The sequence below is a fragment of the Polyodon spathula genome, chromosome 5 (assembly GCF_017654505.1).
Source record: "Polyodon spathula isolate WHYD16114869_AA chromosome 5, ASM1765450v1, whole genome shotgun sequence".
Classification (NCBI taxonomy): domain Eukaryota; kingdom Metazoa; phylum Chordata; class Actinopteri; order Acipenseriformes; family Polyodontidae; genus Polyodon; species Polyodon spathula.
Window position 1 is genome coordinate 1,930,067 of NC_054538.1, and position 16,249 is coordinate 1,946,315.

Here is a 16,249-nt window from a genome sequence, read left to right on the forward strand (position 1 = left end):
CAAAATTTGTTAATTCTGTAGGTTGATACAAAACTTTTGGCCATAGCTGTAGTTTTTCTACAGAAGACTATAATTGGAGCAGCAGTTATATTTATTGTTTATGCTAATGTGTTTTAGGTTTGATAGCTACATCGTTTGGTGGGCCTGTATTATTGAACTGGGATAAATGAAAGACCCACCCCCTGGTTCCACAAACCAGTGTTAGAAATGAGGGAAATTTCTGGCCCAGCTATCTCAGTTGTTTTACCAGGTTTCAGAAGTTGTGCTTGTATTTCAACAGGAGTCTTCCTAGAGCTGGCTGTGTTATGGGTGGGTTGCTAACCATATTGATCTCTGTTTTGTTATTTTTGATGCACCAATTTTGTTGGAACTGAAAGTGGACAATCGGTGCTATCCAGACACATTGTCTGAATCTTTCATGCTTTTCATGCAATCTTTTATTTCTAAAACGTGTAAAGCCACTTCTATCAAGGTTTAGACACTTGAAACTAAGCTACCAAATAAAGGTTTGATAGAGAACTAAAATAGAGATACACAAAAGTAATTTTCTTTCATATTACATATTGTTATTTATAACACATTCTAAGAAAAAAATATATATTTCTAGGGCGGTTTCTTAATATTAGGCCAAATGCACCCTCCAAATGTAATAATCAATGTCTGATTTCAGATCATTAGTGCCTTTCTAAACTGAAAAAAGCCTCTTTCTGCTGTATCACAATGCAGAGGACCACTCCAATCAGGAGTGTAATGCACGAACAACGCTTTTACTGCAGATAAAGACATCTCTTAGCATGCACTGGTAAAACAAAATATGCATTTCTCTGGAATAATACCACAGGGATCTTGAAGTAGCATTGCAAAGTTGAATCACTTTACTGTAATCGTCAAACCTGATGCAGGGGGAAAAAAACAGTTTAGATTTGTGTTCAAGTCGGACACTGGTTTTCACAGAACTAGCCCACATATTTTTAAATAACTTTTTAGTTTGGTTTAACTAAACTGTTAATGACCCCTTCAGATGATTGCAATGTTCTGATACAATCTGTGTTGATTCTTGTACAACATCTCGCCCTTGTGCTCTGTCTTTCGGGTGAGACGTTGTAAGTGACAATACATAGTTCACACACCCTAGTCTCTGTAAGTCGCCATGGATAAAGGCGTCTGCTAAGTAAACAAATAATAATTTTCTGTCCATTTTAAAACGGTATGTTTAAATTCCTGGTTGTTTTTGTAGTAGTCTTTTTATATAGTATTATTTTATAAAACCTTAATACCACGCTGGTCCCAAAATCCCCACTGATTTTGAAGAGGACACAGTAAGCCAGATTTAAATGCTGTGACTAGCCAAGCCCTATCAAGCTGAACCACAATTTCTAAGAATATAATATTATATATATATATATATATAGCACCTTTCATAGTTAGCACCTTTCATAGTGGACCACTGTCATAAAGTACTTTACAGATAAGACAGTCACTTACAATAAGACATAAATATAACATTGCATCCGCAGGACAAAGCACAAGGAGGTTAAGTGACTTGCTCAGGATCATACAGTGAGTCAGGCTGAAGTGGGATTTGAACCCGTGACTTTCCGAATAGAAGCCATGGAATTTAACCACTGGACCACACCTGTTACCTCACCTGTGGAGTGTCAAATTTTTATTTAAAATAAATCATATATATATATATATATATATATAATATATATATATATAAAAAATGATTGATAGATTGAGTGAGTTCATTTAAATGAAGAGGGTAATCTTATATAACACTTGAAACTGCCTCATGGCACTTATAGCTACACTGTACTGTATAAATACTGCTTTAAAAAAGCCAGGTCTTTTTTTCCTGTGTAATTAATATAAATGGTTTGTATGAGCAAAGAAATGTGCTCCAGTATGCTAATAAATGAGCTTTGTTTTTCTATGCATTTATTTGTGGTTCTTGCATTAAATACATACACATGTAGAAGTTATTACCTGAGTCCATAGAAAAGCACTTGGCAAGCCCCATTTTGCCCATGAAAGTTTATAAATGGATTAAAAACGACTCATTGTGCACTGCAGTGTTTATCTTGTTTTGGTTAAGTAATGTTTTTACAATAATATATAAACATTTAAAACAAATGACTTGCAGGTTGTCACACTAAGAATTTTTTTTTTTTCCTTTTTCCAGAGGCTTTCTGGCCCCCCCCCCCCCGAAGCCATGTGATAGTCACATGATCTCTTCTGCCAGGAAGACAAGGCAGCTCAATGGATTTGAACAGTCCTCATGCTTTGCTTGTGTATGCATCTTACCAAAGAAAACTAAAGTGGAATAGTAGACAATTGACAGCCTTCAGTTTGGCCTACATTCGTCATACACACACACACACAAAAAAAAAAAGACACACACCTCTTCCTGCTTAATTTCAATTTACGCAAGCAATCATAAGTTCCTGGCCCTTGAGAAAATGATTTTATTTCAAAACAAATTCAGTTTTTTTTAGTAAACAGTTTTCCTGGATCAGAGGATCACTGCTCATTTTGAACCCCATGTTCATTTTAAAACAGCCGAGTGAAAAACTATGCGAGTTGTCTGCTTTAGGAATCCCACAGTAACTTTTTTTTCACACCTGCATACAAGAGCAAGTTATACTATATGTTGTTCTACATAAAATACAACCAAACATGTAGTCTCAACAGCGATTTAAAATAGGACATCCCCCCCAAACTGGTTTTAGCAGCTTGAGAGCTTCTCAGGCTTGCATGTAGTAAACAATTGCGTGAGTGGTTGGTTTCAAAGACCAGATTAATCTTTCAATAGGCTTGTTTCAGGACTCCATGTCCACCCACCACGGCAGGATGGCCACACGCTTCTCCAATAGACACCACAGGTGCAGTATGACAAACTCATTCCCTTTGAAGTCCATCAGACAAATGCGAGGAAAAATCCTGGGAGAAAGAAAACTATTGACTGACTCAATTATTGACTGACAGATCACTATTACCACTAATCTTGGTTTATCTATGGTACGGTGGATATTTTTCAGTTTTCTTTTACAGATTGGATGGTGACTACCTTCATGACACCAACATTAGCAGGTCAAGTAAGTACTAGTTTATTATAGATGTTCTGCAACGCGTTACAATACATTAACATGTTTATGCTGCCAGGAACAAACACAATGCAGAACTGCTAAAAAAAGAGCTCTTAATATTACAGCGTTGTGCCACCATTTCGCTGTGCTTACTAGGCCGTCCTTTTGCATCAGGGTCCAGAGATCAGGGAGCTCAACCCCACACTCTGCAGCTATCTGAACACAGGCTTGTGTGTACTTCCCACCAATAGCGTTGGGACGGTTCAGAGCATAACTAAACCAGGGGAGAGTTACACCACGTTTACAGAAAACACTGATTTTCATTCAAATGTGGGCATGCTTATGCTTTTTTTTTTTTTTTTGGTAAACTTGCAAATCCTCTGCAGGAAGCAGAACCTTGACATTCCCCCACTGGAACCTGCTTGCCACAATGTAAGAATAAAAAACATCCTTCTGATACTGCTTTTCTAGATGCTGTTTAATGTAGATAACACTTTTTACAGCATACATTTCTACATTATGCATGTTAATTATGCTGCTAACCAGATGGGGCTAGATCTTTAAAACCAGGCATTAATTTTAGATTCAGTGATTTCCTTGGTGTGTATAATTTACAGCACATGGTAATGTAATGAATCTAATTCCCTGACATCAAAGTACAATTGAAGGGCGTGATACCCACGGCTATACACAACACTGCAGAAATATCTATTTGGACTTCTCATTTGGGGCCATTTCTAAATTTAATTTATGATTTCTCCTGCAACTGTTCAATTAGAGAAATGTCAGCTGGCTCCAGGCTGTACAGCACTGTGCTCGGGCTTAACCATGGGTTATTACAAGAAACAGCTTTCCTGTTGCAAACAGAACACAAATAAAAAGCCCACCAAACTGATTTCATGTGCTGGTAAGTCTACTGTTTACAAAAGATTGGCACTATAAAATACACAGCGTTTATATCATGCAACAAGAACCTGGATCTTTCCAATAGTCTGTGTGTGGAGGTCATCCAGAAACCTACTGTAGCAGGTAGTCCGATTAATGTTTGGTATTCAAATCACACACATCCCATCAGGTAGTAAACATTGCAGCGAAGCTGGCAGTGCAAGGGCCAAGAAGCGGAAGACTAGGATGTATAACACAGGCACAGAAAAGCTGGGTACTTAGGTGCTCTCTGACTATTTTCTTGCAAGACTAATGGGACTATGGATTCACCATAAGCTACAGTATGTTGTGTTATGAACTATTGAAAACAGAAAAAAAAGCAACTCTGTGACCTATACATCTCCTTGGAAAATGGTATTCTAGAAGGTATTTGTTTGGAGAACCAAGTAGAAGAAAACAAAAATACAATCTCTGAATAGCAATTTATTCAAAGTCAGTCTTCAGATGCTGCAGCTAATACTGTGTACACTAATTGCATATTTAAAACCTCTGAAAACGAAACACTGTTGAAGATGATACTTGAGTATTTGAAATGACATACTGTAGGCTCTCCGGTTCTGTGCATCACAAAAACAACAACATTCCTAACTAAGCTGTGGTTCAAGACAAAATAGTTAAATTCTTCAAAAAACAAGATAAACAAATTACACAAAACTGATAAATACAAATAAAATAACAACACAGATCGGACCAATCATGTAGCATATATACAGAAAACAGCAAAGTGCCACATTGTTACTTATTCACTTTATTCCATAAATAATCATATTATTATTTAGACATCAACTATAATCTTTTCAAAGCATTTTTTTTTTACGCCAGTGAAAAATATGTATATTTATTTTTTTCTTAGCGCAAAATAAAGGTCTGTCAATATTTATTAAAAAAAAAACAAACACAAATAAAAACCTATAAATCACCTCAGGTTAATTTAAGGACTCAAGTTGTTTCTTAATAGTTTTGAAATATTACTTCCAGAAAAATGGGAACAAAAAAGAAAAAGCTCTGAAACTTAGCCTGCAGTCATCTACTGATTAACACAATACAAGAACAGCTCCTATGATGTGGCTATTCTTAGCAAGCCAGTTTATTGTCCCAGCAGGATTGGGGCACAGTCTCCTGCAGTGTGCCTTCTGTAGTTTAATCAGGCTTCTCTTCAGAGGGCAGGGTTAAGGGCATCGTAAAGTCTCTGCACAGCCAGCTCCACCATTTCCTTCAGGGACTCATCGTCGGCACTACCCTCCTCGTAATCCACCATCTGGAATGAAACACAATGCTGGGGCTGAAACCACCCGCCACTGCCACCACAACACTCCAGCTATTCCAAAGAGAGCCAGGGCAAACCGCCTGTGTTAAGTGCAAATATTACACTCCCTAAATGTTAATCAGAAATATACACAGGGATGGAAATGAGACTCCCATTGAATAGCAGTTTGACTCATTCCTGGTTTTGCTATGAGTTTAAAAGACACACTTGTGCTTGTTAACTACACACTGAGGCTAACCAAGCTTGTAGTAAAACTTGGAATGGGTGAACCTGCTATGCAACAGGCATCTTATTTATATCCCTGTATGCATATTAGCAATCATTTGCTACCTTAAAAACAGTTTCATCTGGGATCTGCTTATACTCAGCCTTTGTACTCTATACTCACTCGTGTCTCCAGACTGATAGATGCAGTCTTCCCATCCACAGTGACTGACAGATCTTTGCCATCTTTGAAGTTTACAGCCTCTTCTCCAAACATGTCCCTATAGAGATTAAAAGGACTTTTTACCTGATGAATAAACTCCAAAAGGACTTGCAAAGATACAGAAGTTAAAGGGTTACCCACAACGCATATAGGAAATGCAATAATCACATTTATAAACCTACTAGAACATTGGGCACTGCCTTAGCCTATCAAGAGACACCATTTCATTATCTACCAGTGAAGGCCTGCCAGTGTAAACAAAAAGCCTAATTTCTGTGTTTTAGATAAGCAATATCAATCTGCCTTAATGGTATATTGAAAGTTAGTATTTAGGGACTGGACAGGTCCGTCGCTAAAACTAGTCAACATAATTCATCCTAGACCTATTTAAATAAATGCAGGTCTCTTCTTCATCTCCCTGAATTACACACAGCATCTGTTCAGTTTAATACTTATATATGAATTATCCTAGTTCCTCATATTAAACTAGGTGATCTATAATATTACAGTAAATATAAAACATTTTTTACTCCAGTAGTACCCAGGAACAAAAACAACACAAATCGCCCTATGTCTGACTATGTACCACTGGTACCAATAATAATTTAAATTTAAACATAGCATTCAAAGCCAACCTTCCAGCCAACTGTTGCAAGCACTATGTAAGCGTTAATGACCTCCATGTCAGTCTCAAATTGGCAGATAATGACTTGCGGGTTATTGAAAGCCCAACACCCCACCAGGTCATTATCTGCCAGTTACAGACTGACACAGAGGTCACTAACCCTTAAATACTGCTTGCAACCGACAGTTGGATACAATCTTGATGGCAAGTCTCCTTACACAAACAGTGTCCATATTAGTTAATGCAACAACATTTTGGACAGCTAGTGCTTAATTTGTGCCGGGGTTTCCTCTTCACTTATGAAGCAGTAATACAATGATTATTGGTTGTAAATCACTCTCCCAACCTGTGAGGGCACTGAGAATAGAGGACAGAGTTCTTTGGACAGGCTGGTGTGACAGTTCTTTCCCACGGTGCAAGGGAAGTCAGCCAGCCAGGAAGGGGGCAAGACTCCTTTGCAATAATGCATTGACCCAGAAAGGAAACAACCTGGCAGTCACAGATTGGAGAGGCAGTTGTACTCACTTACCAAGGGGTCATGGTGACTGCATAAAAGGAGACGGAGAATTGTAATCTGTTCCTTCACTTTGGTTTGTGTAAATAAACTGAGAAGGATTGCGAGAGACCCCGTTCCTAGTTCATAAAAGTACCGTGAGTGTTTTTTTGTCTTGTCTTGCATGTTACCAGACAGCTAGCACAGTTCCGGAGCTGTCGCCAAGGGCCAGCATTAAACCAGAACGGCACTTCACCAAGTCACTAAATAACCTGTATCACCCACCACGAGCACTACTGCACGCACCCAGGACCGGTGAGCGTGTATGTGTTATTGTGGGTCAGATATTGAGTTTATTAGTTGGGACTGCAATCCCGTTATTATTTACCCTGTGCAGTACACATTGTTGTGTATTGCCAGGGGATTATTGTTTTGGTCACCAGACCTGGAATAAAAATAAACACCACTTTTCCAAACTGGATTCCAAGGCTCTGTCTGTTTAATTACTGCACTGCATCACTCCTGCACCTGTAACTCAATCAACCATTTTTTCATAATCTCATACAATTATTTTGCTCTCAAATGCATTTTCTTAATTCTCAACACCGTTTTATCCATTCTGCAAGTTCTTGCGTGTGCTAAAGAGAGACAGTCCGCTGCCAGGTACTTTGGCACTTTTAATTACAATTTCAGCTATGTGCCAGATGACACAAATAAGCTTACCTGATTTGAAAAACGTCATAAAACATACAAGCAACGTAGTACAACCACTACTTAGTTTGAATGAATGAGTAGTACACAGCAAGCTTCAATATGAAAGCTGAACGTTCATTTCTATAAAGAACAATGAAAAATATCACTGCTTCACATTATTATTACTATTGCTTAACAGTAATATTTATTTAGGGCTGGTGTAAACCAAAGTATGTGTAAGGTAGAATGGGGTGGGGTTTTGTAGTTTTTTTTTTTTTTTTTTTTTTCAATCAATGCCGATCTTCTGGAGTCCTCTGAATGCCTTTCCATTTTTTTTTTTTATTTAATTTTAAACCATTTAAATGCAAAACCATAACAAAACATAGAATAGTGTGTATACACTGCACAAAACAAGTAATCAAAGCGGGGGTGGCACATGCCCGCTCTGCCCTATGCAGACAGACATATTTCTTTTTTTCCCTGCAGCTGCTTTTAAATTTGTTTCTGCACGTACTACTACTTTGTATACAATGTAGATTACGTGACTGTAAACATATAACCACTACAGACAACAGCTACTTGATACTTCTGTCAAGCTTCACTGCTCAGCTGTGGCCAGTCCCCCTCCCCCACAGCAACCGTGCAAGTGGCAGAGTGACTTCATAACCACGCTGTATTAACAACATGCATCTCTGAAAGTGTTCTTGAATCAGTTTTCAGAGCTATGAAAATTGATTCAGCTGCAATGATAGTGACACAATGCTCATTAGGGGGTAGGAAAATGTATTTCAAAAACTGCCAGGCCTTTAAAAATATCATTGCACTTACTGTAACATAACTTCCAGTCTCTTCTGGTAGGTTTCCATATCAATTCTGTCCTGTTTGGCATTTGCCATGGCTGTAAGTGAAGTGCATACCGTTAACAGGTCAGTTCCCTACAAGACTGCATTGGCACACATAAAATGTAGCATTACCTCTTTTGTGGTCTACTGCAGACCAACTGCTAAAAACAATCCCATGTCTCATCAAGAACAGCAGCAATGCAATTCTACAGGTTACTAGTGAAATAAAAGGCTAGTGCATCACATCTTTTTAATGTTTTCCTTCAGTTTACATAAGTTATTATTCAATCCATTACTTTAGAAAAGGTCAGGACTGTCTTTTGGCTCCCATTGCAATGCCGTAACAAACAGACACCAACTAAAATGGCCTGACCTTTCTGAGCCTTGGGATTGGACTGCACCTCCAGGACGACGGTGGTCACTGCGTCAGCGTACATGTCATTCAATGGATTGGAAATCCACTGGGAAACAGAAAACACACAATGGCGAGTGAGCAGCTCTGCAGGCCAGCTCTCTCTCCTACTCCAGCAACCTGAAATAGCATTCCACAAACGCCAACCTGTTTCAAAATGGAAATATCCAAATCAGTCTCCCTTTGGGATTTTGACAGCAGCTCTATTCATGGGCACATTGGTGGCTACATCGCTGGCTGATGAAAAAACTTTCCTATCCCCCCCCCCCCCCCCGTCTGCCTATTGCATTGCTTTACAGTAGAATATCCATAATAATACTTTATATGTTAAATGAGAAGTCTGTTTGCCAAGATCATTTTGTCCATGTAAAAGCACCAGGAGCTCCTGGTTGGATCGCAGCAGCTCTTTGCAGCTGTTTATCTGGATGTGGTTTTATGTATTACCCAGGTCTGCACACCTATCCCTCGCCCCTAAGCTCACCTCCAATACCACCATTCCAGGTTCCTGCACCAGTGTGATGCTTTTGAAAATCTTTAGTGCAGGCCTGTCGTGAGTCTCAATTTCTTCAATATTCCCTAAAACGACATGGAAAGAACATAGGGTAAGCAGGCGCACAGAATCCATAACATATAGTAGCACAAAACACAATATTATCCTCTTAACCTCCAACTATTTGCCATTTTGTTTGTCCATTACTCAACAATAAAAGGTCAACTATGAATCCTGATTCGGGGGAAAATGTGACAGACATCTGGAAATTGAACTGCAAACGAAGATTCAGAGTACCACGTTACAAACCTGCTATATTGCGTAGCTGACTCTCCAACAACGTGAAAGGGCCTGTAAAAGGAATCGCCTGGGTCTGTTTTACTGTGCTCATTGATAGTTCTGTATAATCTGAAAAGAAAAGAAACACATTCATAACAAGATCTGCGGAGATTGCTGCTGTAACGCCAAAGAGGAAATATGTATAAGTAGCATTAAAGTCAAGCACTACTTACTGGACAGATCTGATGGAGTGAGTATGTGGTAGTTGAAGTTCCGCTTCACAAGTATCCCTGAAACTCTCTGACCTTGTTCACTCTTTTTGTCCGCCAGGGATCCCATAACCTAAAAGGAAATTTTTAAAAATAAGAAGCCTGCCAAGCTTCAAAAAAAGTCTTATTCTATTTTAAAAAGGCACTCCGATCAAGACATTGCCTAAATAGATGGGTAGCTAGCACAGCGGGTTAATTCATGTATTATCTTTTCACCTCTGTAGGCCCAGTGGATACATATGGAGATATGGAGATGAATTTGCTACCTCACACTCTAAAACAAGGTGGTTCCCACATCATCAGTGCCTTAACTAACCCGTTTCCAGTAACACTCCCCCGTCTGTGTGTGCGAAGCCCCCTACCTTGGCGAGTTTCTCTCCTCTGAAGTTAAGCGTCACAGCCTCAGTGTTGCGTGGGTTGTGTACTTCGATATGAGCTTCATCATTGTCTTCATATTCACGGACCAGTGCAGCCTTCAGCCTGGCCATTTCATTCTGTTCACCATGCACCAGGATCTGAGAATGTGGCAAGATCAAGCAAGGCTTCTTAAGCAAGTGAAACACAGCATTTCTAATGCTAACCAAGGAAATAGCAAACAGAAACAAAATCCCACCTCCACCCACTTTTACATCTCAACTTGATAAACAGAGAAGCAAGCTGGTCAACCAGGTCAGTAATGAAATCCAAACCACAGACCTCTTGGATCTTTTTCCATGCAACATCACTGCCACCCTTAGCAATGCTTCAATTAAATATATCTCAACTAAATCATTTTAAAATGAATTCATATAGAAATAAATATGTCTTTATACCAACTGTGAACACCTACTGTACTGATACACCTATATTCAGGCTGATCTCAAAGGAATGGAGCTTACCACGTGTGGTGGTTTCAGTGCACGGATGAACTCGCTGGTCTGCTGGTAGTCTGTGTGAGCAGAGAAGGAGATGTAATCTACAGACATTTTCAGCTGCAGCTTCTGTCCAGACATAGTGGCAATCTCCTCTGGTTCAGACATGATGTGCTGCATAGAAGGAAGAAACTCAGATGAGGTCCACATTGTTACATATTTAACCAAAAAAACAATACAAGATGTCACATCCTGCTTTCTAGAATGTTCCAGATTGGCCTATATGGGCTCTGAAAAACTCTCATTAAAATGTATACATCGTGTCCAAAGAGCTTTATTTGGTGATTAGGTTACCCACCTTGGCAAGGGTTCCTTCCACGCAGTAACCTGCAATGATGACGCCATTCCTCTTGTCAGTGCACCAGCTCTCAAACAGCTCCCTGGACAGGCCACTCTGCATCATACCTGGAGAGGCCATGACCACGCTGGGGCCGATGTCATCAAAATGATCCATGCTCTGGAAAAAGAATGATTGAGGTACTTTAAAGGCTTTTTTCAAAGTTTGCTGGTGGTCTTAAATTTCTCTAGATATGTATTTACTTCACAAGCCATGGACAACACAACTGAGAAGCTTCACAAAGTTATTTATTTATTTATTTTTAACCTGGTACCTGGAGAGAGGTAGTGGCACGCGCAAAACATACATACACTCTTTCAGTCATTGTAAACAACAATCGGCAGAACTAACTTTCAGGTTGCTGATGTGCTTGAAAACAAAGGGGTTGTTGATATTGATTGCCTTGCGGATCTTGTCATTCATGGCATGGACGTAAGTCTGGTACACTGCCATGCACTTCTTAGCCAGGGACGAGGCATAGTAGATGGGAATGTCATGCAGCTCCGGGTGATTCTGCCAGTATTCATCTGCAAATAAAAATAAGAAACAAGTGACACAGGAACCAATTCCCCTCCCCATACCCTCTAACTGTAGGAAGGTGTGAATACAGACACAAACAGACAGGCACACACACCCAGAATAAGCAGCAGCTCCTGGGCTCTACCCAAGGCAAAGACAGGAATGAGGCACCTCCCCTCCCTGTTCACAATGTCGTGCACAGTGTTGCAGAAACGGGCCTCTCGTTCTTCCCTCTTCTCGTGGATGTGGGTGCCGTAGGTGGATTCCTGGGGAGGAGGCAAGTATTGAGAAGGGCAAGCCCTGAAAGCAGCTACCATTTTAAGGTACTTTTATAATTTAAAGAATACAAAGACGGTTTAGTATATGAAGGGCAATGATCGCAGAATACCAATATAGAGCCTGTCATGATACTGTACGTGAGCTTTTCATGCACTTAGAATAGATGTAAAAACAGCCACAGAATTTTCAAACAAGGGTTCACTGTTCATGATGTAAAAATCCATGAATATGATTGTAGTAACCTAAACCCAGATTTGATTTTGCCATCTATTTGTAGACACAATTTTGAGCAAAATATAACTAAGCAAAATACAAAAAAAATATATATTTCACTCATACCAGAAAGACATGTCAGGAACATTATTCTATAATAAATAACAAATATTTTTTGTTGCTACTCCCACACACGCACTGAAGCCCAAACACAAAATTTTGGTATGTATTACAGGAGGTAGTCCTCCTCAGGAAGACACGTACAATAATGAGAATATCAGGTTTGACACTGGGAATCTCGGCTGCCATCAAATGCCTGTCTTCTTGCCGAGAGAAGTCTCCCGTGTACAACAACTGCAAAGAGAAAAGAAAAAAAAACAAAACTTTGTTTTTAGTGTCTCTTGTGAGCACACCCAAACAAGTCCACAAGCAGTAGGATCATATCACTCTTTACATATCTCTGGGAACCTAGACCTATGGAGCAGGTGGTTTCTCAGACCCTGATTAGCACTAATCTTGTACTACATTCCCAGTTAGGGAAGGAAGAGCAGTCCTAATTAGGGTGAAACCAGTTGTTAATGCTTGGTCCTAATTAGAATTGCTAACTTTCAATCTCTAAAAGGATACTGTATGCGTACTGTGGATTTATCTCATCACCCATTTGTATGCCCGTTCATTCACTTCCAAAAAACCCCGAAATTATAACATACACAAATAATGTTATAAGTAATACAGGGTTAACCAAGGCTTAACAAGAGCATAAAGATTGGATTGCTCTGAAGACTAAGCTGGTTTATGTAGTTTAGTTGTTGCCTGATCCTGAAAGCACGGACATGACAAAAAACAGAACAAAGTCAAAGCCTTACCTTCACACCGGCTATTTCAATCATGAACATGGCTGCCCCCAGAACGTGGCCGGCATGGTAGCACCAAAATGTGATCCCCGCTACCTCCTTCACTTCGTGGAAGTTGATGGTTTCAATCTTGTCCATGCTTTCTTCCAGGTCGGTCTCTGTGTACAGCATGTCATCTGCTGAAATGTTACTACACACACAAACAGATTGTAGTTAAAGTGTATGTTTTACACAACATTTGCCAACACACATCTTCCAACCACAGCTCTAAATGCAAAATGTAAGAGTGACTTCAATGCTAGTGTGATGAATGCCTCCACTTGGCTATATCCCCAATAGGGGAAAATAGATAAGCACACTGACTGACAGATCTCATGTCAGGTACACTAAATACTATATTACAGGAGGAGCCGTTCTTTCAGTCCCAACTTATTTACAGAGCATTGTTGTTTCACATACCTGACTTTTACATAATCTGACAGGAGCCATCGATAAATAGCTTTAGTTGCGTGAGTCATGAACGTCCTCCCTTTGAAACTTGTCTTCTGTAGAAACCAAGGCAAGGCCCCACAGTGATCCAAATGGAAACTGACAAAAAAAAACATTCAAATGAACAGGTCCTATTCCAAACTACTTTTCTAAACACCCCCACTTCCCACATGGCGGTCAAATCCACCCAGAGGATACAATACCACTTTGACTCACTGGCTTATAAGGAGAAGGTCAATCTCTGCTGGGTCAATCAAATCAATGTAAGGGAGAGCATCCATCCCCTCCAGACCAGGGTGGATACCACAGTCCAGCTGGAAAGACAATACCAAAAGGTGTGGGTTTTATCATTTGTCCAGAGGAAGGCAAGTCCAGCCCAGGCTAGCCATTCCACTCCAGGTTTAATAGGAATAATTACATGACTAAGATACTTTAGATCCTGGTCATGGACTTAATGACTTTAATTTAATAGCCAGCGATGTCCGTAACATAAACGATCCACATATCTAAGAAGGTATGAAGCAGAATTAGGGATATTGAATAGACTGCATATATACCATGATTTTTCTTCCCTTGAACTCCAGGATGATACATGACCTTCCCACCTCCTGTCCAGCACCACTGTGGACAGTACAGAAACGTGTTTTAGTGCTGTCAACACGTTTTATACTTCATTTAGTAACACAGTCAATGCGTTTCAGCAATGCAACCTTCATCAGGAATATACCAAACTGCTATGGGAGATACACAGCATAAATGGCAATAAGACTTATTTTTGCATAGTAGTTTGATCCATTCCCGGTTTTACTATCGTCGAATAACCCTCTGGTTAATCAAGCTTGTAGTAAAACCTGAAATGTGCTATTTCCATCAGTACGCAGGTGTAATTACAAAATTAGAACTAGGACAGAATCAGGATGAAGTAGATGACCATGGCTAAAGTCCACCAGAAGTACACTAAGAAAAGGTATGTGTGATTTCTTTTTATGTTTCGTTAACTGAGTTTGAAAAAAAAAAAAAAGAAGTAAATGATCATTTATTAGCAGCAAAGCAGATCTACTCACAGAGGTCTGATCAGGAGCTGGTCGCTTTCCTCCGCGGGAACCAAACTGTCTGCTTTTCTTTTTGCAGCCATTTTTTATATATATAAAAATATATAATCAGACAGTCATAGCCGTGAATACTTGAAGCATATTGTTAGCGCAAACTGCTGTGTTTCATACTCCAGCAAACGCGAGGACCCAACAGTAAACTTCCGTTCCACCATACCAATCACGTCCGACTGAAAAACAAAGCCCTATTTAAAAAAAAAAGAGGAGTTCCGCAAACAGTCTGTACAGTTTTCTTCCATAGTCAGTGGCCTTTGGTGGAGTTCGGCGTAAAGGGATGTTGGGGATAATATGGGGTTACATTTTGTAACATTGACATGATACCGTTCATGCAGAACTAGTTTCTGCTGCAACACAATGGTTATCTTTGTTTTAAAATATGTAAACAAGATTCTTAATACAGTTTTATTACATATCATGAACGGTGCAGATAACTAAATGTGTGGAGGAAATAAATTGTAATTAATTATTTCCTTTCCTAAACTTTCTCTTACTATATACATACACCTAGTAAATATACACACCTATACCTTTCATAGTGGACCATCATCACATAGCATTTTGCAGGGGTTGAATGCTGTGAATTGTACATTACATGCAGAGTTACTTACAGTAGAATGTTAATTTAACATCTCATCCACATGATGGAGCACAAGTGCCTTGCTCAGGGTCACACAGCAGTGGGATTTGAACCAGTGACCTTGTGTTTACAAGGTCCTGGACTTTAACCACTGGACCACACTGCCTCCTTATTGGCTGGCTAACTACTAAGAAATACTTTGGTGAGAATGCAGTGATCTATGTCTCCCAATTTAAATTATTCAGTGGACAACGTGCCACTTTTTTTTTTTTTTTAATCAAAATCACCTGTAATGGCTTGACAGAGAGAACCATAGAATACAGCTAAGTACCAAATGCAAAGATGATATCTCAAATTGTGAATTGTGATATTCTGCCATGCATAAATCAGTCATGGGTTTCTTTTTATTGTACTGTACCCATGATAGGACACGCTGGAGAACCATTTACTGTATTACAGTTGTTAGCCTGAGGTCTTTATCATCTGGAAACCAAAAAGTCACATGACCACTATATTGTCATATTCAGTCACAGTTCAACGAGACGAGACTAAGGAGTTTTAATAACATTGAAAATATGAAGTCAGTATCTCAAGTGGTTTTGATGTAAAATTTAGATATTGTAGCCTGGGTGTACTTCAGGAGATGGAGTGAGGGCCCACACCTACTAAATACCAAGTCAGAGCATTCAGAATGTCTTTGTCAGTGTTCTCTCTCTGTCACCTCTGCAACGGTGTCTTCCTCTGGGCGCAAGAGAGGCACAGCATCCTGCAAAAAATATAAACTCCCCTTACAGGGCTCCTTAATAAGAATACAATTGTGGTTCGTCACTTTGCTTACACAATTATTATACCAAGTGTCCCAATGCTTCTCTAACCAGTTCAGAAATGTTGAAAGATTTAATAATCACATTTAACTTGAGTTAAATATGATTAAATGTGTAGAACCAGTTCAGCTGCATATCTATGAAGGTCTTAGTTATGATCTTCATAAAGGAACATGGCCAGTTTACCAGAATCAGCTTCAACCACTTCTATTTTTAGCAATTATACAGAGTCAGTCTACATATTCTTGATGTTTTGTTTCTTCTTCAAACAAGCCTTTTTCCATTTTGTTGTCAGACTGCACA

At 39.4% G+C, this 16,249-nt stretch overlaps 1 protein-coding gene across 1 annotated transcript; it reads right to left on the reverse strand.

Moving 5' to 3' along the window:
* Positions 1-4,879: 4,879 nt before the first annotated feature.
* Positions 4,880-14,710, reverse strand: LOC121315404 (cleavage and polyadenylation specificity factor subunit 3). Its single transcript, XM_041249459.1, has 18 exons — positions 14,498-14,710; positions 13,991-14,054; positions 13,650-13,747; positions 13,404-13,532; positions 12,957-13,134; positions 12,355-12,444; positions 11,714-11,864; positions 11,431-11,606; positions 11,041-11,199; positions 10,710-10,856; positions 10,194-10,346; positions 9,796-9,904; positions 9,593-9,691; positions 9,275-9,369; positions 8,755-8,842; positions 8,368-8,437; positions 5,690-5,786; positions 4,880-5,292 (listed from the first exon to the last, which is right to left on the reverse strand). Exons 1-18 carry the CDS (start codon positions 14,566-14,568, stop codon positions 5,191-5,193), a joined length of 2,076 nt encoding a protein of 691 aa, XP_041105393.1. The 5' UTR covers positions 14,569-14,710; the 3' UTR covers positions 4,880-5,190.
* Positions 14,711-16,249: the final 1,539 nt, after the last annotated feature.